Below are 27,361 nucleotides of genomic sequence, written 5' to 3'. Positions count from 1 at the left end.
GCTGTCTTACTGGAGAAAGGTTAGGCACAAACCCAATAACAAATAAATGTACATAATGTTCAAAGTAAGAAAGTGTAATACTGCCTTTTTGCTTAGTACAGGCAATAGAATTAAAACGTCTCCACATTAAATAACAAAAATTTTTAGCCAAGACTTGCTAGTCCCTGATGATTTTTATGTATTTATATAGGTACATAAACAGAATATAAACAGGACATACATTAAAATAACGATCTTATACAATTTTAAGCTAGATTAATTGCAAAATATGTGTACACGGCATGCTCATTAAAATAATATTAAAACAGTCAGTTGCTCTTTATATAATAATAAATAAAATATATTATAGGGATCGATAACATAGCTGGATTACAAGATAATCACTACACCAATAACGAAGTTAATATTAATTTAATGATTAACATTTTAGAATAAAAAATATACATATAAACGTCTTAACTAGAGTCATCGAAATATAATTTGTCTGAATCCGAAATACAATCGTTTTATTAATGCCTCAAGTTGTAGATTTCGAACAACCTTTAGGATAAAATATATTTTATTATAATCCTAAAATAGCAGTGGACCTTTGTAAACTCAATATTGGGATTTTTTATAAAGATTATCTTCGAATAAGGGCAGTAATTTTTAATGAACTAGCTGATACAGGCTCTGAATACAAATTATTGTCTTTTTGTGATCACTTGTTTTGTTTGTTAGTTAGCTTATCTTTCTTTGAAATTATGTTATAGAATAATCAAATTATCTTTTTTTTTTTTTATAGAATAGGAAGGCGGACGAGCATATGGGCCACCTGGGTAAGTGGTCACCAACGCTCTTAGACATTGGCATTGTAAGAAATGTTAACCATCGCTTACATCGTCAATGCGCCACCAACCTTGGGAACTAAGATGTTATGTCCCTTGTGCCTGTAATTACACTGGCTCTCACTCACCCTTCAAACCGGAACACGACAATACCAAGTACTGCTGTTTTGCGGTAGAATATCTGATGAGTGGGTGGTACCTACCCAGACGAGCTTGCACAAAGCCCTACCACCAGTAGGGCCACCACCATCTTGGAAATAATTAAGATACAAGATCTTCAAACAGATCACAAGTTTTAATCTAAGAAAAAGTTTTGTAACGTATTTAGCTGGTGCATTATTTTATATAGCAATTCTTAATTTAAAAGTCCTAGATATGAAATATTACTTACATTAGTGTTTGTAGATACAAATATAGTTATTATTATTACACAAATACGTATCTCTTTGTGAAATAGTTGTTTACTTTCCTGCCTATCCGAAATTAAGTGCTTCACTGGCGCCCAACGTGGGACAGCCTCCTGTTTATTCTATATATTAATGTAAATTCTATTCATACATTTCAGAGAAAGTTCATATTTATTCACGTCAACATTTGCGACATGTGAGTCAGTTAAAATGTCTTTACAGCTTTGCGATAAGCATTTTGCTTTTGAATAACCCTTTTGAGACTAAAGCTTGACACAACGTATTACTAACGAGATGATTTATACACATATACCTTAAAGCTACTTTTGTTTGATATCTTAACTTATTTATTAAAATAAATATATTAATTTTGTTTAATTTGTCAAAATAAAATGACAAATATTGAGAAGCAGTGGTATTTTATATGTATCTTCCTAGGTATCGTCGAATCTTACTCATCACGATGTCTTCCTTTTATTTCATTAGCATCTTCTTAGAACGAATCTTATAAGATTTAACTGCCAATTTTTTTTCTGAAACCTATATCATGGAAATTTATAAAGTGTTTTAAAATATTAAATGGAATAAAAAAACAACGGTATTGTGGCAATTATATCATAAACCCAGAACAACTACCAAAAATTATTATTAGTTCTCCTTTCTCCTTTGGTAATTGTCATTTAGAAATATTAAATTGCGACAGAAATAACAAATTCTTTAAGCAATATATTCGCTGAACTCAGAATTTATTTCCTATCTCAATACCGTTTCAGTTGTAACCATTGTTTGAAATAAATGTACGAATTTGAAGCGAACATTCGTTTATTGTTTTCATATAAAACTATTGCAGTTGATAAATATTTATCTTTAATAAAAACGTTTCTACTGTTTACATACCTGTACGTATGTTCGGATAGAAAAATCGTATCACCATCCAATAAAACTGACTGACACAAAATAAACCAGTGTACAAAATGTGTGGATTCAAGCCTAAAGTTTCCAGTTCAAATTTGGGTAAGATTTAAGTGCTCCATTCGGTTTTGTGTTTGTAATTCATTTCGTACTTAACGGTGAAAACATCCTGATGAATGTGTATGCTTCGGAAAACATTCTCGACATGTATATCCGCTAACCCGTAGTGAAGCGTTTCCTTTTTATTTGCCCCGGAGAAAGACATTAAGGGGATTTTATTTCACTTTCTATAATTAAGCATTTATTTCACCAAATCTGTTTACACATATTTGTCAAAATGTATGCTTAGAAGTTGGCATTGCTCGCTATTAGTTTAAGCAATAAATAACAATAACAGTTCAAGAATACATAAAGTAAAGTAAACAACCTATTAACGTCCTACTAGGATATACGAGATGAATTATAATCTCAAATTAGGAAAATTCAGTTACGTTTGTCTGGGTTTGAACCCGCAATCACAGATCGAGATTCACGCGTTTTTACCACTTAGCCGGTTTGGCTTTTATAAGAATAAATGGGAATAACGAAATTAAAATATTTTGTCAAGTCGAAATGACTCCTGGTTATGAATGGTTAGAACGAACTTAATCGAATATCTTGGATTGTTTATAATAAGTAATATCTTTTTTTGTATTATATGTCGATGGACGAGCAAATGGGCCACCTTATGGTAAGTGGTTACCAACGCCCATAGATATTGGCATTGTAAGAAATGTTAAGCGCTTACATCGCCAATGTGCCACCAACCTTGGGAACTAAGATGTTATGTCCCTTGTGCCTGTAATTACATTGGCTCACTCACCCTTCAATCCGGAACACAACAATACCAAGTACTGCTATTTTGCGTTAGAATATCTGATGAATATCAGACGAGCTTGCACATAGCCCTATCACCAGTAAGTCGTGAGGAAGCCTACGGATATATTTCTGATATATGCCTCCACAATTGAACAGTTTGCTTCTTTCAAACAAGAATTGAGGAGGTTTGCCAAGAGGTTGGCATGTTTCAACTGGGACACTGAAAATATAAAGTATTATTCTTTAAATATTATTGACTAGCAAAATCCGTCAGACGTTATCCTGTCGGAGTATGTGTAATATTTTTTCTTACACTTACACTTTTTACATTAAATTTGAACTTTATAGAAGTGTTGATGTGCTGCAGCGTTATAAGCAGCGGGTCTCCAAATAGATAGAATAAAAACCTTCTACTCAAACAGATATACCAACATAAATATATTTATTTAGATTTTAAATAATACATATTTACATTTCAAATTTTATCATAAGTCCTAAATCGTCCATTTCTCCCATGAACTCGGCTTATATTCACAGTTCATTGAACTTTGGCGAGATGCCATCCTGTCATCAAATACAAGTAGCCTTTTTAAAATTAGTTCAACCATTATCGCTCTCACACTAAATTTAACGCGTTACCAGAAACTTTTATTAACTTTTTGTTTGGGTCATTTCTATGAGGAACTATATTTTTTGCGATCGTCGAATTTTATTCGTTATTCTCCAAGCCTAGCACGAGATGGGCTTTAACGAATTACAACCAGATTACATGTTGATTAAAGTACATTTTAAATTTCTTAATATATATTTTATTTTTTATATTATAAATCTGGAAAGAACATATAATTATATATCAAATATATATACGCGGCTTACTCTCGAATTAAAATTCTATATAAAGAAATATTTTTGCATTTGATAACAGATTGATATAAATAATGTTATATAAGTTGTCCATAGGATCTGTTCCGGTTTTAGTGATCCACATTATGACATTAGGCCCCCCCATTTCGAAGTAGTTAGAGTAAAATTAAATCATTTTTGTCTGGGTGGGGCCCCTCGACCCCTAAGCATGGGATCGTAGCATACAATAACCACAAACTTCAATAATACATCTGGCAAAATTAAGAAATAGGTTTTTCGTACTTATTAACTCCACGAAATTAACCATGATTTAAAATTAAACATGAATTTCTCGATGAAGTATGAATTTGATTTTATAAATGAAATCTTAATCTAAAGCTAAATCTTACTTGGCATTTTATTGTTGATGACGTTCACTCATGTTCATATTAATATTTATATATTTACGTATTATTATTTGAGCCGGTTGGCGTGGTTGGTAGATACTTGCCTTCCACGCCGAAGATTGTGGGTTCTATTCCCACCCAGGACAGACATTTGTGTGCATGTCTGTTTGCCCTGAGTCTGGGTGTAATTATCTATATAAGTATGTATTTACAAAAGAAAAGTAGTATATGTAGTATTTCAGTTGTATGGTTTCCATAGTACAAGCTCTGCTTAATTTGGGATCAGATGGCCGTGTGTGAATAATGTCCCAGGATATTATTATTATTTACTAAATTTATTTCTACCAATCATAATATAATATAAAATCTGATACGATTAACTCAGGTAGTGGACCTGAAGGTTGACTGGAAAATATATTTGGGATAAGTCCGCCTACGTACATGTATAATTTAAAATAGCATTAAACATTTTTTTTGTGTACGATTATTTTTCATGCTATGTACATTAAGAGAATAAATAAACGAACAAACGAAGTCAAACATTTAGCTTAATCTGGGTCTCATTTGTATCTGTTATATATTTGGGTTTCGTTTTTTCTTACTCATTACAGTTGTACATTCCAATACAAACCTTATGGGTATATGAATAAGCACTAAATTACCATTAGCAATCCGTTGATTAAATACTTATTTAAATAATAATGCTAATAAGACTTCACTTATTGAAAAACGTACGAATAATAATTAAAATCGAAAATTTACAAAAACGTGTTTTTTTACGAATCATGTCCGAAAGAAATGTCGGTAGGAATTCTAGGAATGCCTCGCTGAATCGTAATTCCAATTCCCTGGGGGGTTATTAGGCTTGTCACCTTGTCACCAGTCAAGTCGAACAACATGCCTCGTCTTACGAAAGTTTATGTTTTAAGGACTAAATAGAATTACTCTTCACTGATTATCTTCTTCGATGAAAATTAAATTCTAGTATAACATTTGACTTTAGTATTCGTTTTCATAAAAAAATCGTAATTGTAAGAATTCGGTTCGTGTCATTATCAATCAAATCAAACCAAAATATACTTTACTTAAGTAGACTCTTGGGAGTACTTTTGAGTCGTTATAGATGATTAAACTAAATTATAGCTAGCACCGGGTCGGAATGTGCTCTGTAATGTACTGTAATGTAGCATGCTATCTATCGATAAGAAGCGGCAAGAAACTTTTTTGACAATCAAGTTACATAGATATTAAATACAATTGAATTATTATTTATCCTAAATGGAAATCAATTAATGCTAACTGCATACTTTTTTATCATCTATTTGCATCGAGTAATACGTATTATTATTCTCCATTTTCTTAACATGTGATTTAAATTTATTAATTGGCAAAACTAAAAGCAAAATTACTCTCGTTACAAGATGAGGCGCTATTATTGCCTGTAATGAGTAAAACAAGTAATATAAAATATAATATAATTGAGTCAAAATATTTATTATATTTAAGTGTGACAGGAATGCAAGATTTAAAATGGCGAGACTTATATCAAAGCTTTTAATTTTTCCATGTCCAATACTGTTTGGGGATTATGGGATGGGTATTGGTACTGTGAGACTTCAAAATAAAATCACCGAGTATATATTGCTGTTCAGATGGTGTAATTGGTCTCTCATTATAAATTTTCAAAAACTTATTTAGTACTTTCAAAAATACATTATTATAGCGCGGTCTAAAATACATCTAACGCCATCTATTGACAAGAAGATAAATTAAATAATATTTGGCATAATATATTTCGATCTTGAACTTACCGCCCACCAAAGACCTTACTAAAGGAACGTCCTTTCCGAGTTTAATTAAAAGTTGTACATATAATAAGAAACCAGATATAAAATAAACACGGCTAATTCTATAAGAACAAACACGAAATTCTCCGCAGAAAAAGTGCAATCTCAGAAAATGATATGCGACATTGCCTATAATCATAACGACACTATACATATATATATGTAAGCTTTGTGTTAACATTGACACTCGAATGTTCGCAGTTGAGTCGTAAGAGGGAGCCCCAGTGAAGTAAACGTCAAAACGTATCGTACTTTTTGAATGACAGAATAAGTTGTAGTTGATTTCAATTGTAGTTTAATAATTTCTTTAAAAATCAGTTATATACGTGAATTTTTAATTAATTAGTTTAATTTAAAAGTGTAAAGGACAATTCAGGTTTTTTAAAATAAGAAAAGTAAAGCATGAACATTTAATTGTCGATTCTCTGTTTTTAGGTTAATATTTCATCACTTTATTTTATTTTTATACTGTAAAACTCATTTGTTTTTAACAAATAAAACTCTGTTTTTAGATGAATCACATTGTGTTATGCTTTAAAGAAGAAAAACCGATGATCTTATATGTGTATATATATAAATGTCATTTTGTAAGCATTGTTAGTATATATGTATTGTTGCTTAAAGAAATAAATTTAAAAAACTCCAAATATAACGGCCACTAATTTGTGTATGAATTGGTAATTTGTGCCGCTAAGGGCCGAACAGCGGCTGTGGTTGGGTTAAGCCGAAATTATCCGAACAATGGCTGCACCAAAGTAAACCGGCTATACTAATTCAGGAATTTCCGTTCATTTCCCTATACTAATTACCATCGAATACCACAACGCACTTGAAAAGCATTAAGCGTGAAGGGAGGAGGGTAAATAAAGCTCGAAATTACAAAATTCTTTTCGATATTCTTTGGAAGAAAAATAATATAATATGATATTTCTCTACTTATAAAACTCAGTAAATTTTAGCATACTTTTTATTAATTAATAAGTACTGAAAACATTTTTTTTTTTATTTCATTTTTGTTTCCTTGCCTTTAAAAGTTTTTTTTTTCTTTTAATCTTTGATGGCTCCGTTTTATGCGAACAAATGAATGAATGAATTATAATTTATAACAATGAGAAGTTTTTTGTAATGCCTTATTGAAAAAGCTACTAAGCCAATATACATAAAATTATACCAGAAAATGCAGCGCATTTCGGAAAAGGTAAAATCAATGAAATAATTATATATGTATGCCTTAATTTAACTGCGGTAATTAAAACATTAAGAAACTTCCGAACGTCATACGTCTATTTAGTTGCTAATCAAATGAAATACCATTGGAATCCATATAATGGTCTGTCAAGCGTTTTGGCAAGCTTAGAACCGCAGTGTAGTGTAGCTACAAAGTAATGGTCACCACATTTCAGCTCGATACATTGCCTAGAAATTAAAACCGCAAAAGACTATTCTTGTATTGGCACTTCGTTTATTTTCCACTATTGGCTAGAAAAATTGGAAGAAGAAAAAATGTATATAGTTTTATTTTGACCCATATAACATTACGTATTTGATAAATACAAATAAGTATCAAATGTAATAAATCATTGTCATCAGACACTAAATCAGTTTGATCCGGATACGATATGATTTAAGCCTAAAGTCTAGATTTTTTTGATTCTTGACATGAGCTGTTATAAATGTTCGCAGTCACTTTGGTAAATATTTCGCCCTACATCTATCACTTGGTTTTACCACTAGGCAACTTTTTGTGCTTTCATAAAAATAAATGTTTTGTATTGTGTTTCAGTTGGGATTTCATTGAATGTAAAACTATAACAAGTTTGTTTCACGACAAGTTTCACGATTCAGAAGTGATTATAAGTCCTCTTGAATAAATACTATTTTGATTTTAATTTAATCATTAAATTGTATTCTTAGACCGTTTCTGGTATTCAGTAACATTATTACAAAATTATTACCATCTCTTTACAATCGGGTTATATGTACGTCACAATTACTAACGAATTTTTTAATTATATATTAAGTTAGGTGATAAGTTAAGTAGAACTATCTCGAATAACACGGGCGTCGTTCAAATAACTTTCGTACATATAAAGCACAATAGTTTGCTTAGTAATAAATACATGGATCAGTTTGAAACTGTCGAGAATATTCGGTATAAGCACGTTCCCAAATGTCCCCCCTGGCGCTTTAGATCCAACTACCAGTTAAGTCTGATTTCAGAATTGAATCAATTCCACAAGACGCCGAGCTTATTACATAACATATATTTGTGAGGAATATTACAAAGCTGTGATTAATTCAAACTAGAAACTTGGTATACTTTGTTTTTGACGTTGATTGTGGAATGTATTTTTTTCAAAATAGCTTATGGCCGTAGTCAAAGACAACAGGAGAATGTATTTTAAATATTTTGAGCTAATTTTTATACTATGCAAATAATAGATTCAAACAGAAAAATCGCATTAAACCGGTCAATTCGTTTTGGACACACATATACACAAATCACAGTATATCCCAATTTTTACGGTTTTAAAAAAGGAAACATAAATATATCATTAACTTTCAATCTTTGTATATTTAAATGTATAGCTGGAAATCCAGTTCGCAAGTCGCAGTTTACAACACAAGTGCTCTCGTGTTGTCAGTTATATAAAGCACAAACTAATCAAGTCGGATTTGTATACTAAGAACAATCAATAACATTATGTATTCAACACGCAAATCGGATTGGCATCGCTCTTTCTCCAAAGGATCCCGACGATACTTCACTCCCTTGAGATAACAGGAATATTCTAGCACCATCTAGTACATAGACACGATTAGATACAAGTATATACATATTATTAGTACTATATATCAATGTATAATAAAGATCTTACGCACCCACACACGCACAAATATATCTATACAATTGAGGGCATTTATGGTTTGTTAACCTTATTTCTTCTTGATTTAACAATAATTCTGTTAGGATACAAAAAACAATTTAAAAAAAATTGCATACGACAGTCGAAATATAATACTTTTATAACGACGTAACAGTGAACCATATAAAATGTTGTGGCATTGTTATTTTCTAGCCGTATTCATATTTCACGTGCCAGCAATGTGTAAAAAAAAATACATTTCCACGCTTCAGTTATTAGTACAATTACAACACAACGATATTATTGACTACTTTTATCATTTACAAGTCCGCATATTATTATAACACATGGCAATTATATTCTCTGTCCAGCGTTCGAAATACGAATATAAACAATTTTTTTAAATTTTGTAATGTGTGTTAGCGTTTTACATGCCAGTACTTTTGACACATGACATGATTATAACTGCCTTGTTGGTTTAGCCACTATTGTCACAAGGTCCTGTGCTTGAATTATTTCCAGTCGTGACGGGTTAGCCGTCCCATCGAGTTATGAGAGTGAATAGAGATGTTTGTGTACACATTTGTATTATAAGCACAGTTGGCTAGACTTCCTAGGGATTGGCCGCTATAGCCGAAATCGTTTAGGAGACGTCATTTGAATGAATATACAGCACTTTATAAACTAAACACAAATCTTCAAAATGATTAAGTAACAAAGTTTTGTAATGTTGCATAAAGTAAAGTAAAGTAACAGCCTGTTAATGTCCCACTGCTGGGCTAAGGCCTCCTCTCCCTTTTGAGGAGAAGGTTTAGAGCTTATTCCACCACGCTGCTCCAATGCGGGTTGGCAGAATACACATGTGGCAGAATTTCAATGAAATTAGACACATGCAGGTTTCCTCGCGATGTTTTCCTTCACTGTCAAGCACGAGATGAATCATAAACACAAATTAAGCAAATGAGAATTCAGTGGTGCTTGCCCGGGTTTGAACCCACGATCATCGGTTAAAATTCACACATTCATACCACTAGGCTATCTCGGCTTTGTTGTCCAGTTATTATTAAACACCTTAATACGAAAACTGACAAAAGGGAACTAAGTATAAAAGGCACGCTTATCCCTTCAAGTGGTTTCTTCCAGTAAAGTTAAATGGGGCTGCCATTTAACCGCTATCAAATAACTGTGCGGTCAATGTCAAAAATATATATATAGAAAATAGAATCGCCCATTATTCACATAGAGGATTTCAAGTGAATTACTCTATGTAAAAAGAAAAAATATATATGTTTATTTGAGGAGCGACTGCGGTAAGAGAGCTTAGCCCCAACCTAATGCGTTGCAAAACGCGACTGGACAAATTTGCATAACGAATGACGTATTCGTTTATAGAAAAGATTAAAATGTATGCAAACCACATGAATAACCATACAATAATAACTACTATATAATACTAACAATATAACGATAACATCATAAACAAAAAATATTTCTATTGTTCACGTGTTTTGGAAACATTACATTTTTCTAGTAATTTATTTTTGTTACATTCAAAATAATACGTATAAATGAGACGACGAAATGATTGTAATGCCTAACTGAAATTACTAGTAAACCAATATACATTAAACTTACAAAAGAAGATGAATCGCGCTTCGGAAAAGGATTTCGTATATAATATTATTACATAAGTAGCAGCATCTTCTCTTCGCTTCTTTCGCTTTAAAGTTTCATCCGATTTAAATTTTGACTATTGACGTGACAAGAATGAATTTCATGTAAATAATATTAGAACTAAAATTTATAACATATTAAGCTATGTTATCTAAAATGCTTAGCGTGTTAGTTTGTTTTTGATTTCGTTATAACCTCTAGATTTCTTTGTATTTTCTGGAAAATTCTGTAATTCCACTGAGACGAGCTGAGCAGAATTTACTAGAGGATAGAATATACAGTAGCCAAGAGGGTACAGTAATATATGGCTGAAATCTTAATACACATGTGTAAGATAAATGACATTAATTCTTTATCACTCCTAGATAATTGAGATATGTGAGCCCATTGTGCGATTTGTATAAAGAGCAGATTAGAAGAAATACCATAACTGTAACTGCATGAAATAGAAAACACACCCGTACCGCTGTTTTAATGTTATATGTTATGTGTATGTTTGTCCTCTATACATTCTTGAACCATTCATTCGATTGTAATAAAACTTAGGCAAGTTTTTCTGTATACGACTTCGAGGGTTTCTGATTCATAAAAATATTTTTTCTTGATATGTTTGTCCTTCAATATTTATTTAACGTTTTATTTAAATCGTTACTCTAAGGGCGTGATTCCATGTTTAATTGTTTACATGCAAACGCCCTTTGTTAAAATTCTAATAAATATATTCGATCCTATACTACTACACCACACACTACTAGAAATAAAATGTTGTTAATTGTATGTTATAAATAATATTGTCCATTAAATTTATTTAGTAAACAACATTTATATAAATATCCAAATTTTATACGAATACTGATGTCTATGATACTCTTAAGTTTTTTGAAACCTTAAACAAAACATTATTTCACATTAATGTTCGTATTGTTTTTTTCATTCAAACTAGTACTGTTATTATTAGCCCAGCAGTACTGTTATCAGGTTGTATCCAAGACGCTGGCACTATTGCCTACTCTGCACCGCTAGACTCATCCTTTGGGCTAAAGAAGCCCCAGTTCTTGGGTCACCAGAAGTGTGGACCAGTTTCTTAGAAAGATCTTTTATGATTTTTTAATTAAAAAGTGGCAATATTGTTAGCATCTAATAAACCTACTTTATTGTCAATAAATACATAAAATATAATAATAAATAATATGTAATAAAAATTCCAGTGGTTATAACAACGCGGCATATATTGATATTCCTCACGTTTATTGAGTTGTATCCAAAGTTTCTCATATTACTACCCTTACATTTGTTATCGAGGATATTATTCGTAAGGGACTAACGTCAAAGCGTACTGTTGTTATATTATTTTATGAAAAGAGCAGATATCATTGAAGCATCTTTTAAATATAATTGTCCTCTAAGCTGTTGCAAAGGATAACTGAAACCAGTAAAGAATATCATATAAAATGTAGGATTATAAGTATGTTTTATAACGATATCATAATAGTGGCATTTTGTAAGAAATGTTCATAGAACCAAAGCGATTATGCATAATCGAAGGACTATAAGAGGCTATAAAAGGCAAAATGTTCTACACTGAGCCCTATGTCAAAATTATGTAGATTATTTAAAATAATTGGCATGGCAGCTGTTGTTCCTTGTGCCTGCCATTATTCTCATTCACCCTCCAAACAATCGAGAATTTGCCACCTACCATGGGAACTAAGATATTAGGTCCTTTGTGCTGTGGCACACTGGCACTTACCCAATTGTAACAAAATTTGCTGTTTGACGGTAGAATATGTTATGCGTGAGTATTACTAATTCAGACTTGCACAACCATCAAGTATTATGACGTAGTAGGTGCGTCTAGTGACATAAGTGGTCTATTCTGAGCCTTTCGACTTCGGAACTTCTGATAGGCGGAGCTATTCTGTTTCAGAGTTGACCAAGTCAGTTAAAGACGCAAAAACGTCCGATCGTTGTTTAAGATATAGGTATAATATATTGTAAAATTTTTAAAGTTTACAAATACAAAGGAGCGCTTGTTTGGATATCATGTGCTTAAAAACGTTGTCGTGTACAAGCAACATATGAAACGAAATCATTTATTTCGTTTTCAAATGTAAACGTGTAGATTATAATACCACCAATTTACAAAATACTATATTCCATGTAAAATACACGAGGATCTATGTCCTATATATCACAGGTAGTAACGATAGTTTCAAATAGATTTTGATCCGATTAAAACAGAACGGTCGGATTTAGTATGCATATAATATATACTAAGCCTTCCGCTTTGATATTATAATACCGGTGCATTATATTCACGTGTGACATTTCAGACAAAACAGACAATATAGAAACGAAGTATAATAATTTTAATGCATAAATTTTTATTAAGTAAAAATTGTGTAAAATGATATATGAAAATGTCCAAAGGTCGCAGGTCCATATACAAGTAAGCACCGCTAAGTTTTCATGTACTTTCGTAGTTATAATTCTGATACAATCACATGTACATATGAAATATAAAACTAATTTATAAAAGTCGCTATGCGCACCTTCTTCCCCCCACGTAAGCGCCCCTGGAGTTATAGGAGTACTCCGTACACATACAAGAGGTTACCTGTCTCTTAATTTAGTCGGGGCGTCACGGTAGGATGCGCAAGCGATCCCGTGATGCTCCCTCGAAAAAAAGAGTGGGTATCGATAGTTTTAGTGGGTATTCTAGCGGCGGCGAGTCCCATATACCCCCCACCTCATGTTGGGGAAACGCGTAAATGCGTTTTTAGCGAAAAACAAAAAATAAATGTTCTTTATAGCTCTGCTCTACAAATTGAAACGAACTTCCGACTAATTTTACCTATGAAGCTGTTACAAACGAAGGTAATAATATGATTACGTTCGCGACGTCTTTTCTTTTAGTTCGGTTAGCTGCTTCATTAGGAGCTTTTCTTGTGCTGATTACTTGCTATTTGGGTTAACACAAATTACGTACACGCGCTGCGTAATTAAGTTTAGTTTGCCGGAAGAAAGTGTATTTGTCGATAAGTGAATTCAATACATATCTATTATTCACTCTTCGCTTAACAATGAATACAGCTCATGGTTTTTTTTATAGTTTAGGTAGGTGGACGAGTATATGGGCTCACTGATGGTAAGTGGTCACCAACGCCCATAGACATTAGTATTGTAAGAAATTGTAACAATTGCTTACATCGCCAATGCACCACCAACCTTGAGAACTAAGATGTTATGTCTCTTTTGCCTATAATTACACTGACTTACCCTTCAAAACGAAACACAACAATACGAAGTATTACTGTTTTACGTTAGAATATCTGATGAGTGGGTAGTACCTACCCAGACGAGCTTGCACAAAGCCCTACCACCAGTGGTTCTGAAAAGGTTTCCACTTTAGATTCATTCGTGAGTAATACTAAATTTTAAATTATAAATGTATTATTGAAAGGCAATCATTATAAGGAAAAGCTCCAAAATCTTCTCATTATTATATTATGAATAATTACAACACGTTGTAAGGAGACTGAGGATATTTATAATAAAATCAAAAAAATATATACGATTAGTATCTGTTTTATTTAATATTATTTTGTTTTATACCATGATATCAAATCGGTAAATAAGCTATAATTAAATATAAAACATTTTGTAAAATTCAGTGAAAGAATAACTTTTTCTTTGCACTTTAGAGCTACATTTTTGTATGTAATGAATGTCCAACTTCAACGAAATAACTTCTATACATAATGATGAAACTATATAAAAAAAGAACTTCGCTTTATTTTAACTTTACATAAATCTGTTGCACTTAAAGTATTTCAAATCTCTTTTCAAACATAAAACTGCGCTTAAATTTTATTCTAAATGTATAAAATATTTATATAAATAAAGCTCCGATTTTAGCGAACAAAAGGATTTACATTTTAACAATATATTTACGATGTAATATTGTATAACTGAAACTTTTATATATATAAAAGAGTATTTTTGTTATAAGTAGGCCGATGGGCAAATGGGCCACCTAATGTTATGTGGTCACCACCGTCCATAGACATTGGCGATGTAAGACATATTAACCATTCCTTACATTGCCAATGCGCCACCAACATTTGAAACGAAGATGCTGTGCCTGTAGTTACAATGGCTCACTCATCTTTCGAATTGGAACTCAACAATACTATGTATTGCTGCTTAGCGGTAAAATATCTGCTGTGTGGGTGGTACCTACCCAGACAAGCTTGCACAAACCACTACCACCTATGGAAATGTAAAGGCCTTTAATGTCCCACGTTGGGCAAAGGCCTTCTATCTTCTTGCATTCTCGTTAAGATTTTCTCGCTACTAAAATTCGCGTTGGTGAATGGTGGGTAATAGTGGACTAGCCACTATACCAACGATGCTTATGAAGGCAAATTACGATGTGAACACTAAACAAAACTTATTTAATAAAAGCGTGACACAAAACGCTACAGCTTAAAATAAATCCTTACTTAACCAACATTTAAAATTAGAGGCATAATAATAACAAAACTATGTTTATTGAAAAGAAAAAAATATTAGAAATTGTAACCTTTTCTCATAGCCACTGTCTATAGACTTGTGTGGCTTATGACGTAAAACAGTGACAAATAAGGGACAATCAGTATGTGGACCAGGGAATGTAATAAAAGAGCGGTGAACAAATGACCCTCTTCGACGCTTGGCAAAGGCATAAATACTCATACATCTCTTGATATAATATATAAAATTCCAACCGTAGGCGTTTTCATTACGTCATCATATTAAACTTTGAATAGACTATGGAGTTATATGAGTGTTTAATTATAAATGTACCTATATCGACTTTGCATGACTAGTACGTAGCACTGCGAAACTTTGGAATGCTTTGCCTGAGTCCGTATTTCCCGATAGGTACAATTTTGGTGTCTTCAAATCTAGAGTAAACAGGTTTCTTATAGGCAAGCGTGCTACATCTTAGACCGTGTCGATGCTTAACATCAGGCAAGTCAATGGTCAAACGCTGGCCTATTAATAAAAAAAAAATAGTATTAAAGTCCTCGTGATACTTTTTTTTAAATGACATAAACAAATGTTGACAACCGACTTATAGCGATATACTATTTGGATGCGTTTAATTTTGAATTTAAAAAAATTTAGCACTTCTATAATAATTGTATACCATACAGCAACAAACACATAACAACCATTTTATTCGTGCTATTTATTAATATAATCCTTATAAGGAACAACCAATGCGTCTTACCTGCCATGACATACGGTGCCGAAACGTGGACACTAACTGCGGGACTAGTCCACAAATTCAAAGTCGCTCAGCGTGCTATGGAGCGAGCTATGCTCGGAGTATCTTTGAAGGATAAGATCAGAAATGAGATTATCCGGAAAAGAACCGGAGTCACCGACATAGCTTGCAAAATTAGCAGGCTGAAGTGGCAGTGGGCTGGTCACGTATGTCGTAGGACCGATGGCCGTTGGAGCAGACGAGTCCTAGAGTGGAGACCGCGAATCGGCAAGCGCAGCGTAGGGCGCCCTCCAGCCAGGTGGACCGACGACCTCAAGAAGGTGGCGGGCACCAACTGGATGCGGAAGGCGGAGGACAGGGAGCTTTGGCGCACCTTGGGAGAGGCCTATGTTCAGCAGTGGACAACGATTGGCTGTTGATTGATTGATAAGGAACAATCTTTATAGGATATATTATTAAAAAAAATAGTTATAATATTTCCTATAAAAAATCTTCTATGGTAAATAATTGTTCAACCCGAAAGAATTCAGGGCGGGCTGCTAGTATTTTATAAAATTTTAATTGCATATTACAGTTCCAAACTTAATTAAACTTAAACGTTGTTAAAATATATTTTATTAAAACATTAACAGTGCCGTATTGTATATTATTTCATTGTGATATTAACTAGCGCTGCAAAAGAAAACATTTTTAAAGAGTATTTTTATAAGTTCTATCTCTCTTATGAAATTTATATGTTTAAAAGTTATTCGACAGCTGAAAGTATTGTTATTTTTACTCTGTCTACTAAGTTTACTGTCTTCTAAGTTACTAAATAAGTAGCTTCACTTTACTTGGTGGTAGGACTTTGCCTCAGTAGGTACCACGCAGTCTTCAGACATTCTACCGCTAAACAGCAACATTTAATATTGTTGCGTTCTAGTTTGAAAGGTAAGTGAGCTAGTGTTAATACGGGCACAATAGATAACGTCTTAGTTGCCAAGGTTGGTGGTGACCACACACAATTAGGAAGTCTATTAGCCGGTCCTAATTAAATTTGAACGAATATTACTATTCCATGCAATTATATATCTTTTAACATTTTTTTTCAATAACTATATTTAAGATCTATTTAACTAATTACAAAAAATAATAAATCATTTTTTTATATAAAATTGATACACTAATTGTGCAATCTTTGAACGACTTAAAAAAAACAACAACAAAAAACACAGTATCATAAAAAAAGTTTATTTCACAAAATATTATTCAAATTTACTTATAATTTTTTAGCTGAATTGCATTTTGTTATAATTTAAATCATAGCAAAATAAATTACAGTGAAAATGTAAATGACTGTTGTATTAACACGTTTTATGAATAAAATTATCATATATTAAATATATCACAATAACGGGTTGTCGTTTTACTAAAATGAACTTTTATTTGTGTACTAAAAATCTTTCACCTCGAAAGAATTCTTAATTGAAAGTAATAATAAGCCTTTGTCAAAAATTATCCAGCGTTAGTAAATAAGAAAAAGTCAGACCTTGGGGCACGAGTATATATACTAGGACCAATATTACCTTGGTTAATGTAAAATGTAAATATTTGTCAGAATATACTTATTTGCAATGAGAAACAAGCAAGATTATATTACATATTTAATATTGGTAAAGAATCCGCGTTGAAACCACCTGCTATATAATCTATTACCAACTTTGCCATAAACCATATAATATTTTATGTATCACAAGACATAATAAATTAGATACCAGATTTGGTGGAATGCAAGTGAGCTTGCGTATTGGTGCAGTCGTAATTTCAGGGCAAAATTTACGACTGTAATATTCAAACGCATTTAAATAATGTCGTATGAAAAGTTTTTAATAATATCTCGAAACTCACCGCAGAACGTGATCGTAAAATATCACAAGGTGGAACGCCACATTGTATAATAATTATAACATTTAAAGGATGTACGCGCATCAAAAATTGTCACCCTACGTCAGTTTTCATCTTTCCAGGTGTAACATCTGTAAGGTTCTACTGATTTTTAATAATTATTTTGAGATTTTTAGAATATAATGGTAATATTTTCAACTAAATTAACACTGGTTGGAAATTATTGAGCGGAAAAAACTACGCGATATAAAAAAAGAAACAAAACACGGAAAGATTGACTCGTACGATGGTTGCCAGTATAATTGGAAGAATTGCAAATAAAATTGTAATAGAATTGTAAAATATTAATTAGTAATAAATTATATAACAAGATACGTGTGGAAGAGAATAAAATCTTAAAAGTAAATGTGAAGGTTTGTTTTACTGGGGTATTCTTAACATCTGGCATTTGTATTCATTATATTACAATTTCAACATAAATTTTTTTACATAATATTTTCTGTAATTTTGAAAGTAGATGCGCGATGCAACAAATGTACTTTCTGCGAATACATTTCAGACACATTTTTGTCCCAAAGGACGCGAATGTCGTTAGCAAATTAGATTGTCCGGACCTAGTTTCCACCGACATATGCGCGTAATGCCCCAACTGTAGTTAGATTATAATGGAAAGTATAAACAAATCTGTTGAATATTTTCCTATAATCCTTTTCTGAACCCGCAACATTTAAGTATTATGTAAATACACAACAGCAATTATTGTTGCTGCGTTCCGGTTTGAAGAGGGAGTGAGCCAGTATAACTACAGGCACAAGGGACATAACATCAAACAGACAAAAATAACGGTTAATATTTCTTGACAGCCAATGTCAATGGGCGGTGGCGACCACTTAACGTCAGGCCCATTTGCCTGTCTGCCTACCTATAACATAAAAAAGTCTCTATAACATAAAAAAGTTTGGACCTCTTTCATCTCTTTTAAGCAGATGATTTCGAACTTATTCGCAGAAATAAATACACTCCAAAATTATATAGCGGACATGCAACTTGCATGATGTTTTCATTCGAGCACGAGTTAAATTAAAAACACGAACTAAGCACATAAAAATTCTGTAGTACCGAGTTTGAACCCACAATTATTGCATAGATTCATGCGCTTTAACTACTGGACCACGTCAGTTTTGGTCAGAAAATACATCGCACGGTGGTTTAATGTAGAATATACACACGCTGGACATATTATGTCCATCAAATACGATCTATTGAATTATTCATAAATGATATTAGTTAATTTGAATGACATCAAAATAAATGTATTATATTACCATTTAAAAATGTATTGAATTTATCAGCAATTAGCTTAGTGATTTGATTGAATGCTATAGTTCATAGAGGCAAATCATAAGCCTGTACGGAACTAATTAGCAAGATAAGCTGATATTAATTGTATCCATTAAAAACCAAAATTTTAATCAACGTTTGTGTTCTTGCCTTATATATCGTTTTTGTTTCAGGCTGACTGTGCAACGGCTGCTCAGCATCACACTGATAACCATTACAGCTGACATCGTCACATCTCAAGAAGACATCCCTATTAAAGAACACCAGGGGCCACAGACATGCGGCGGTCTCTTAAAAGGCCCCGTTGGTATTATCCAAACTCCTAACTTCCCCAATCCTTTTCCCGTACCGATTAAGTGTCGTTGGATAATCGAACACGATATCGTGAATGGAACGATATCGATATACTTCACGCAGCAGTACACCACTAGTGGCCTGACGTTCACGGAGTATATGTATTACGATGACTCGTATAAACTGGGAGAGAGGAAGGCGCTCAGTGTTACGGAGGAGAACATCACAAGAATCAAGTGGTTGCAGGTAAGTTTTTTTACTGATTTGTAAATAGCTCAGCGCTTGGTGCGCGATAGGGGCTAACTGAGAGTTCCAACGTCAGATGACGTCACCGTAAGATTTGTTATTTTAAGTGCGTTAATGTGTGCATGCGACCGGTACATAAGCTCACATCTTGGCACTCACACTTCTTATTTTTATTTATGGGTATGCACGTAAGGAATAGTTTAAAAATTGTTGATATTATAAGAAAAATATATAATATAAACACTGAATTTATACATACTTTTACATAAAAAAACAAGCATATAGCAAATAACTTAATACATTATGTAATAACAGAACATAAGCAGATTATTGCTACGATTAACGGTTTTATTTGACCGTGAAAATATGTTTTCGTTGATGTTTTATTTAGATATTTTTTTAATGAGATGGCGGACGAGCATATGGGCCACCTGATGGTATGTGGTCACCAACGCCGTTAGGCATTGTAAGAAATGTATCAACCATCACTTACATAGCCAATGCGCCACAAACCTTGGGAACTAAGATTGTATGTCCCTTGGGCCTGTAATTACAATGGCTCACTCACCCTTCAAACCGGAAAACAACAATATCAAGTACTGCTGTTTTGCAGTAAAATATCAGATATATATATGTATATATATGATGATGTATATATTATACAGAACGAATTGCTAAGCTCAAAGGTCTAAAATTTTCATACTTTTAATACATAAAACACATATTTATAATACAATGGTTGATGTCTGAATATTTCGATTCTGTAAACCGTATATATATTATCACGATAAATAAAATCGCACGAAGTAATAACGTACAAGGATATCGTGATATTTAGAAATTGTGCCAATCATTATTCAAAACAAACGCGTCGCAAGTTTTTTTATAGTCTCTGAAACTTAAGATTGTTATCGTGATAGCAATACAAGATATTAATGATAGTCATATTTACGATTGTGAGTAAAAAGATCATTCTGTTTTCTTAGTCAATTATGTGCCTATTTATAATAAACAGAGAATTTATAATTATAATTTTTGTTTTTATTTGTTATGAAATTTAAAATAATACTCTTCAATGTTTAGTTAATTTTATGTAAGCTATGAGTTTTAGTGTAAAATTCTATAACTCAAAAATTTAAAAGCATTTTATAAAATATAAAAAGATCATTATAATTCAAACCTTAAAATGAAAACGAATTCAGCTTTACATTATTAAGCCGCTACTACAATCCTGATCCAACAGGAAAGAGGGGCTATCACCGAAACAATTGAGAAATGCCTTGTAAAATGGTAATATCCTTTGAAAGAATAGTCCGGAAGAAGGCGGGAAATAGTCTGGTTCAACGGCCTTTGTGGCCAACGTTGTCTTGGCGTCATACCAGTGATTCTTTTCATATAGCCGTCATTTTACTTTTGTTTGTTACGAGATATGCCAGTATTGCTAAAAATAAAATATAAATATTATTTCATATCGTTATAATATAAAATAAAACAGTTTAAAACCGTGTCTTCTTACGAATAGAATACTTTTTGGAAACGTCTTCGGTCGCCAGATGTATTTATTAAAATGAATTAAAATTTTATTAAATCTCGTGATTGATTGGTGATGATCATAATAATGGGTGAGGGTGACCATTTTATCATAAGGTGATTATCATCATCATCATCATCATCAACCCTTCGTCATACACTCTTGGACATAGGCCTCTCCAATGGCACGCCACTGAGCTCGATCTTTAGCTCTCAGACTCCATCCGCTGCCAACCGCTTTACGTATATCGTTAATGATCAATGAATTGGTTTGTCTGCCTTTATGAAATAATTAAAAAATATCTTATCACTTGTTCTAAAATAATAAAAGGAATAACACAGTTAACAAAAATTCAATATACCTTCAACAAAAACAATAAAAACACTATGCTAAGTCAGATATTAACATTTTTATATCGAATGTCAACTAACTTAGGTATATCCAATATTCTAATCAAAACATTTTCACTTTACTTTCATAGTATTTAATATTAATGTGATATTTTAAGAATTCATTGAAATATCTAAACATTTATTAAGAATGAAGGAGACGAATCTGTACTTATCAGTATGGACTTTTAATATATATTCTAAACATCCAGACGTAATATCGACGAAGAAGCTTTAACAGACACGGAACGTTAAAATTATAGTTTATTTAGGAATCTTGCAATTCGAAATGAAATGGTCGCCTCTATCCAATTTTAAATAAAAATATAATTTTAGTAGCTGTTCGTACCGGCTTTGTACGGATGAAAGAAGAATTGAATATATTTGTTATAAAACAATCCTGAAATTCGATCGCAGCGCCACTTAAATAGTGGGATCGGCACTCAAAATCGGTCCCATTGTTAAGAAGTTTAGTGACATACACACGTACAGAAGAATTATATTTATTATAAAGATTAGCGAATATGATTGTTATATTTAAAAAGAAATCGAGCATTTCTTTCACTGATTCTTCTGAGGTCTGAGGATTTTTTTCAGAATCGGGGTTAGTTTTTTGACTATAAATAAGCAAGAGTAAAGCTTCTATATTGAATACAAATTTTTAAATTTACTGGATTATATTGTGTGTAAGCTAAGATACATAATACATATAACTGAGATAACTAATATGTAAATTGATCATTACAAGATATTTAATAAATATTAAATAATTTCTTCAAACAGTAACACATTTTAATTTACATTAATCCAATTGAAGTTTGAACATTTAAATATCAAATTATGGAACTGAACTAATTGTTATTCACATCACGTTCTGTTGAAGACTATGACCGAAGTGAGGTAAAAAGAACGACTGCTTAAATGTTAATTGAATGATAAATATTTAAGAATTTGAAAATTTCATAATGATTATTAATATTTTTAAGATTTTTTATGGAATTTATTTAATAATTATACTAAATAAAGTCTTGTTTGTGTAAATAATAGACATTTTTTTATAGTATAGGTAGGAGCACGAGAGGAGGGCCACCTGATTGTAAGTGGTCACCAACGCCCATAATCATTGGCATTGTAAGAAATGTTCACCATTGCTTCTATCGCCTATGCGCCACCAACCTTCGGAACTAAGGTGTTATGTCCCCTGTGCCTGTAATTACACTGGCTTACTTACTCTTCAAACTGGAACACAACAATACAAAGTACAGTAAAGTAAAGTAAATTTTTATCCACCTTTACAAGCCATTGACTATGACTTAGGCTCTTTTATAAGTTGGTTGGGTTCTGTCAATTATAATTTGGTAATGTTACTAAGTAATTACTTATCGTGGACTATCTGGAGATACAATTAACCAAATTATCATGAACTGTTGACTGCAGTTATTTCTTGAACTTAAACTGACCAATATTAAACAATATATATATGTAATGCAATATGTGTGATTTAAATTACAAGTATAAATACCATCTATTATTTTACCCTGTATTCTAAAACTATAATAAAATGCAATCATTTGAAATTGGCATTTTGTAATAAAGCTCACGCATATAACGCTATAGCAAAAGTGTTTAGCTTATTAAATCACTTACAATAAAAAGTACTTGTAGCATTCCGTTCCCTCACTAGATTGCATTCATTCGTGCTGTGCACTGTACTACAAAGTGCTCAAGTGTTGAAGCTAATAAAAGAAACACTATTTTTTACGGTCTGTTTAAAGTCAATCTCTTAACACAGCAATGTTAATTCACCGCCATTAAAAGTATAAATTGTTCGTACTTATATAAATCAGAAGCCTTAAATAATAATAAAAACAATAAGAGACAACACTGCTATGTATAATTACAATTCAACAAGTAAATAAATAATGAAAAGGTTGTTCGAATTAAGTAAAATCAGGTAGATACTAAATGTTCAGATATTAAATATGTAACGTATGTATACGGATGTGTGTGACGTTTTGTTATGTATTGTAGGTTGACTGCCTCGTTGGTCTTGTGGCTTGATGTAAGGCCGCAGACCCGGAGGTCTAATAAAAAAAGTTATTGGGTTTTTCTGTCAAAAAATTCTCAGTAGCAGCCCGGAGTCTGGAATTTGGAAGTGTGTACACTTCTTTGCCTCGGAGAGCACGGAAAGCCGTTGGTATCCTGCGCCTGAACTCTTTCCGATCGTGTCGGATTGCCGTCCCATCGGATTATAAGAGTTAGTGAATAGAGAGTACACCTGTGTTTGCGCACACACTTGTGCACTATAATATCTCCTGTGCAGTTGGCTAATCACTCTTGAGATTGGCCGCCGTGATCGAAATCGGTCTGGAGGACATTATAATTATTATTATATATGCTTAAGTAAATTACATTCGAGAACGGAAAAGAAATTAATTTCAATAATTAATTTTATTCGGGTGCCAAAATACTGTTTATAGTAAAGTTAGTTAAGTTAGTTTCCCCAATGGACTTATTTAAATTCGTCAACTCTAATTTCATAAATCGTACTATAAAATCAAAGGCTTGGAAAAAATATATTTAAATAAGTGGCTTTTGTAATGGTTCTGTTAATAATTCAAATCCTGAGATATAATAGTATATTATAATTTTATCTAAAGATATTCTTAATAACAAATCAGTATCAGAAAGTAAGCAGTACTTACCTGCGTTTGACCTTTCTACATTCGTATCGTATTGCTATCCCGTTAAATTATAAGAGAGAGAGGCGGATTAGAAGCTGATCTATGTTCCAATCATATTTGAACTATAATATCACGTGCTAGTCTTCAAGATTGGCTGCGGTGGCCAAAATTAGAGGAGGACACCCTCACCAACCTTTTTTTTTACTTTTTGACGCAACGAGGTCGAATTTGATTGCTAAATCAAATTCGACTTTGAGTGCAACGTAAATGTATGAATTCCGAATGAATAGTTGACGCGAAAAATACATAAAAAACTTTTTACTTCTGTTACTTGTATGCTTTCAAATACATTAACAAAATGGCCGTTACACTACAATCCTTTGATATACCGATGCGTGTTGCCGCAATACCATCTGGTTCATTTAATCAAATAATCACATATAATATATGTTATGTAGACAATCTAATTTGTTCCAAATTCAAAATAGAATATAAATTGTGTTTAATCATAAACAACTTCACTAATGATCTGAATTGAAACTTTTCTTGTATGTGGTTTTCGCACCCAAGCTGTTATACAATACCCGCTCAAATTAGTTTATAGAAGTTACCATACGCATTGTTATACCCTAAATATATTTACATTTATTACAACTTTGTTTCGTTTTTTTTTTATACACTTTTGAATGCTAGTTTTTTAAATATTCCATTGGGCAGTCTTTCATTCATTCGTCGAGTCGTTCATTGTTATTAAGGAAAAAAGTTTGGAGTTGTATTCCAAAACGCAAAACATTAATAATTAATTTGCTCAAGTTTAAACTTTTTGTCTTCGTTTAAGATCCAAGTGGATGACCACATCCACTGGGCCATCTCGGTTTATGGCGAATTATTTTTTTCTAAATTAAGTCTTGAATATACTTTACCCCCTTTTTTGTATGCTAAACAATGTATGTCAGGCAACACGAGTTCCTGATATATAATTAATTGTATATATAATATTACGATAATATAAAACGGGGCCGAGTACTTGATATATTATTTTCAAAGATTAATCGCATAAGCTTTATAATCAGTACAAGAAGCTCATTTTTTAATATAAATTCCATATAAACTGACCGTATTCGTTCTTTTTATTTATTTACTAGCTACCCGATGCCTACGCAAGGTTCAATAAGGGTCTACATATTAAAACGTTTATATTTAATTTCATCAATAGAAAAATCCTTTTTTGGAAATATTCAAACATTTCGTACTATAATATTTCGAAAGAAAACCGATAATCTTACAAAAATAAATTGATTAGTTAATTTCACAGCCCTATCATTACTAGTGTTTGAACTCTCTCTGAATTGCAAATGGGTAGTACTAAGCAGTATGTGTTTGAAACAACGTGATCCGATTACATAACGCGGGCTCGTAACAGTGGTCATATGTACTAAAAGAGTCTCCGGCCTTCCCAATGTATGAATATGCAAAAGTTGTATGTTACACAATAAATTACTAAGGTTGAATTTTTTCATAATCAATTTTATTTGAAATATTTAAATGTATAGACTTGAAAATGTGTGCAATCGGCATCTAAAGGTTAAGGTTGTGGAATTAATGGTCCATGGATAGGATATTAAAACATATAATTAATAAATAAATAAAATTATTGATGTATATGATTTTGAATGTAATTGTGAGATTTTGTTCGAATTGAATATATAGACTACAAAATATATAAATATATAATAGGCTATAGACTTAAATACATATTTAGAATGTTTGCTCTGGTGGTACAGCTTAATGCAAATTCTTTCGCACCTCTCATTTGCGGTTCGAAGATAACTGTCATAGTATAACAATATTTAAGACACAATTTTTAGTGGTTAATTTATGGCGTGAAAAATTGTTTAAATTTGTTTCAGTGCCCGCGCAGCAGCAAATTAGCTAGAAAAACCATTGCCTATTTTTTTCAGTCCCATTTTTTTGCTTCGACTAAAGACATGTAAATTATATAATTTTTCACACATTGATTTACTCTGCAGTGTACTTGTTATTAATGCCACTTCATTTACCTTTCAAATGCTTGATGAAAGAATAAGTGAGCGCGGGTCTTTCCAGACGATCTTGCCCAGAAGATGATACACCAAAAACTGTATACATCTTTGTCATCGTAATTAAGTATTCAAAGCAATTTAAATTGCTCCTCTTAATAATTTCGACTTGATTGATCGCAAATGTTTGTAATATTTATCTAAATATATAAGTTTTATATAAATTCATCCTTCACAGTGAAGAATAACGTATCGATATTATGTATATATATCTATGTGTCTATTTCTATCTATTTATAGTAACAAAACTCTCTCAAAGTCGTGGTCAGTATAATCGTATTGTAATAAACTTCTCCAAGTAAAAACCTCAGCAAAGATTGTAGTTTATTTTTCGAGTAAATCAAATGTTCAAAAGGATAGTCAAACTGTACTTCGTATTCAATCTCCACGTTGACAATATCGAGAGCGTTATCTGAAATAAAATCCTATGGAAAATTCAAACTGTGTTAGTGGACTGTAGACAAATTTGTTTTGTTTAAAAAGCTCGAAAGTTCAATGTGGGCTGATACGGGCGAAGCGTTCAAACTCGTGCATACATTCACATAACTCTAAACTTGTTTTACCAACGAGATACTTATCGCTTTCGAATCTTGCAAGTTGCTAAATTTTTAATGCAAAATAAACACTAACAAAACTCTGAGGCTTCGCCAAACTCCGATAGAAATTCAAATGTTTGGCAGAATATACTATTGATAAGTTCGTATCGTCTGTATAATATTTTAGAATGGATTCGTAATTTAAACTATATGTCATGTAACGATAGGATATATTTCGTTCGTGTCGCTCGCGTTCAAGTAACTAAACATTGATTTATTGAAACCTAAGTGACTAAATAGATTTTACTGACTAAAGAAATTTTACTGGTGGTAGGGCTTTGTGCAAGCTCGTCTGGGTAGGTACCACCCACTCATCAGATATTCTACCGCAAAACAGCATTACTTGATGTCGTTGTGTTCCGGTTTGAAGGGTGAGTGAG

The 27,361-nt window shown here is 32.2% G+C and overlaps 1 protein-coding gene across 2 annotated transcripts in view; it reads left to right on the top strand.

Annotated features, from left to right (window-relative positions):
- Positions 1-27,361, top strand: part of LOC126775758 (uncharacterized) — a 508,990-nt gene that overhangs the window by 279,940 nt on the left and 201,689 nt on the right. For both annotated transcript variants that reach the window (XM_050497841.1, XM_050497840.1), the window contains exon 2: positions 19,316-19,682. In XM_050497841.1, the coding sequence (XP_050353798.1) occupies positions 19,316-19,682 (367 nt within the window). The remainder of the gene's footprint in view (positions 1-19,315; positions 19,683-27,361) is intronic.

Source organism: Nymphalis io, chromosome 19 (assembly GCF_905147045.1).
Source record: "Nymphalis io chromosome 19, ilAglIoxx1.1, whole genome shotgun sequence".
Taxonomy (NCBI): Eukaryota; Metazoa; Arthropoda; class Insecta; order Lepidoptera; family Nymphalidae; genus Nymphalis; species Nymphalis io.
The sequence above is the reverse complement of the archived record's forward strand: the minus strand, read 5'-3'. Positions and strand labels throughout refer to the sequence as shown.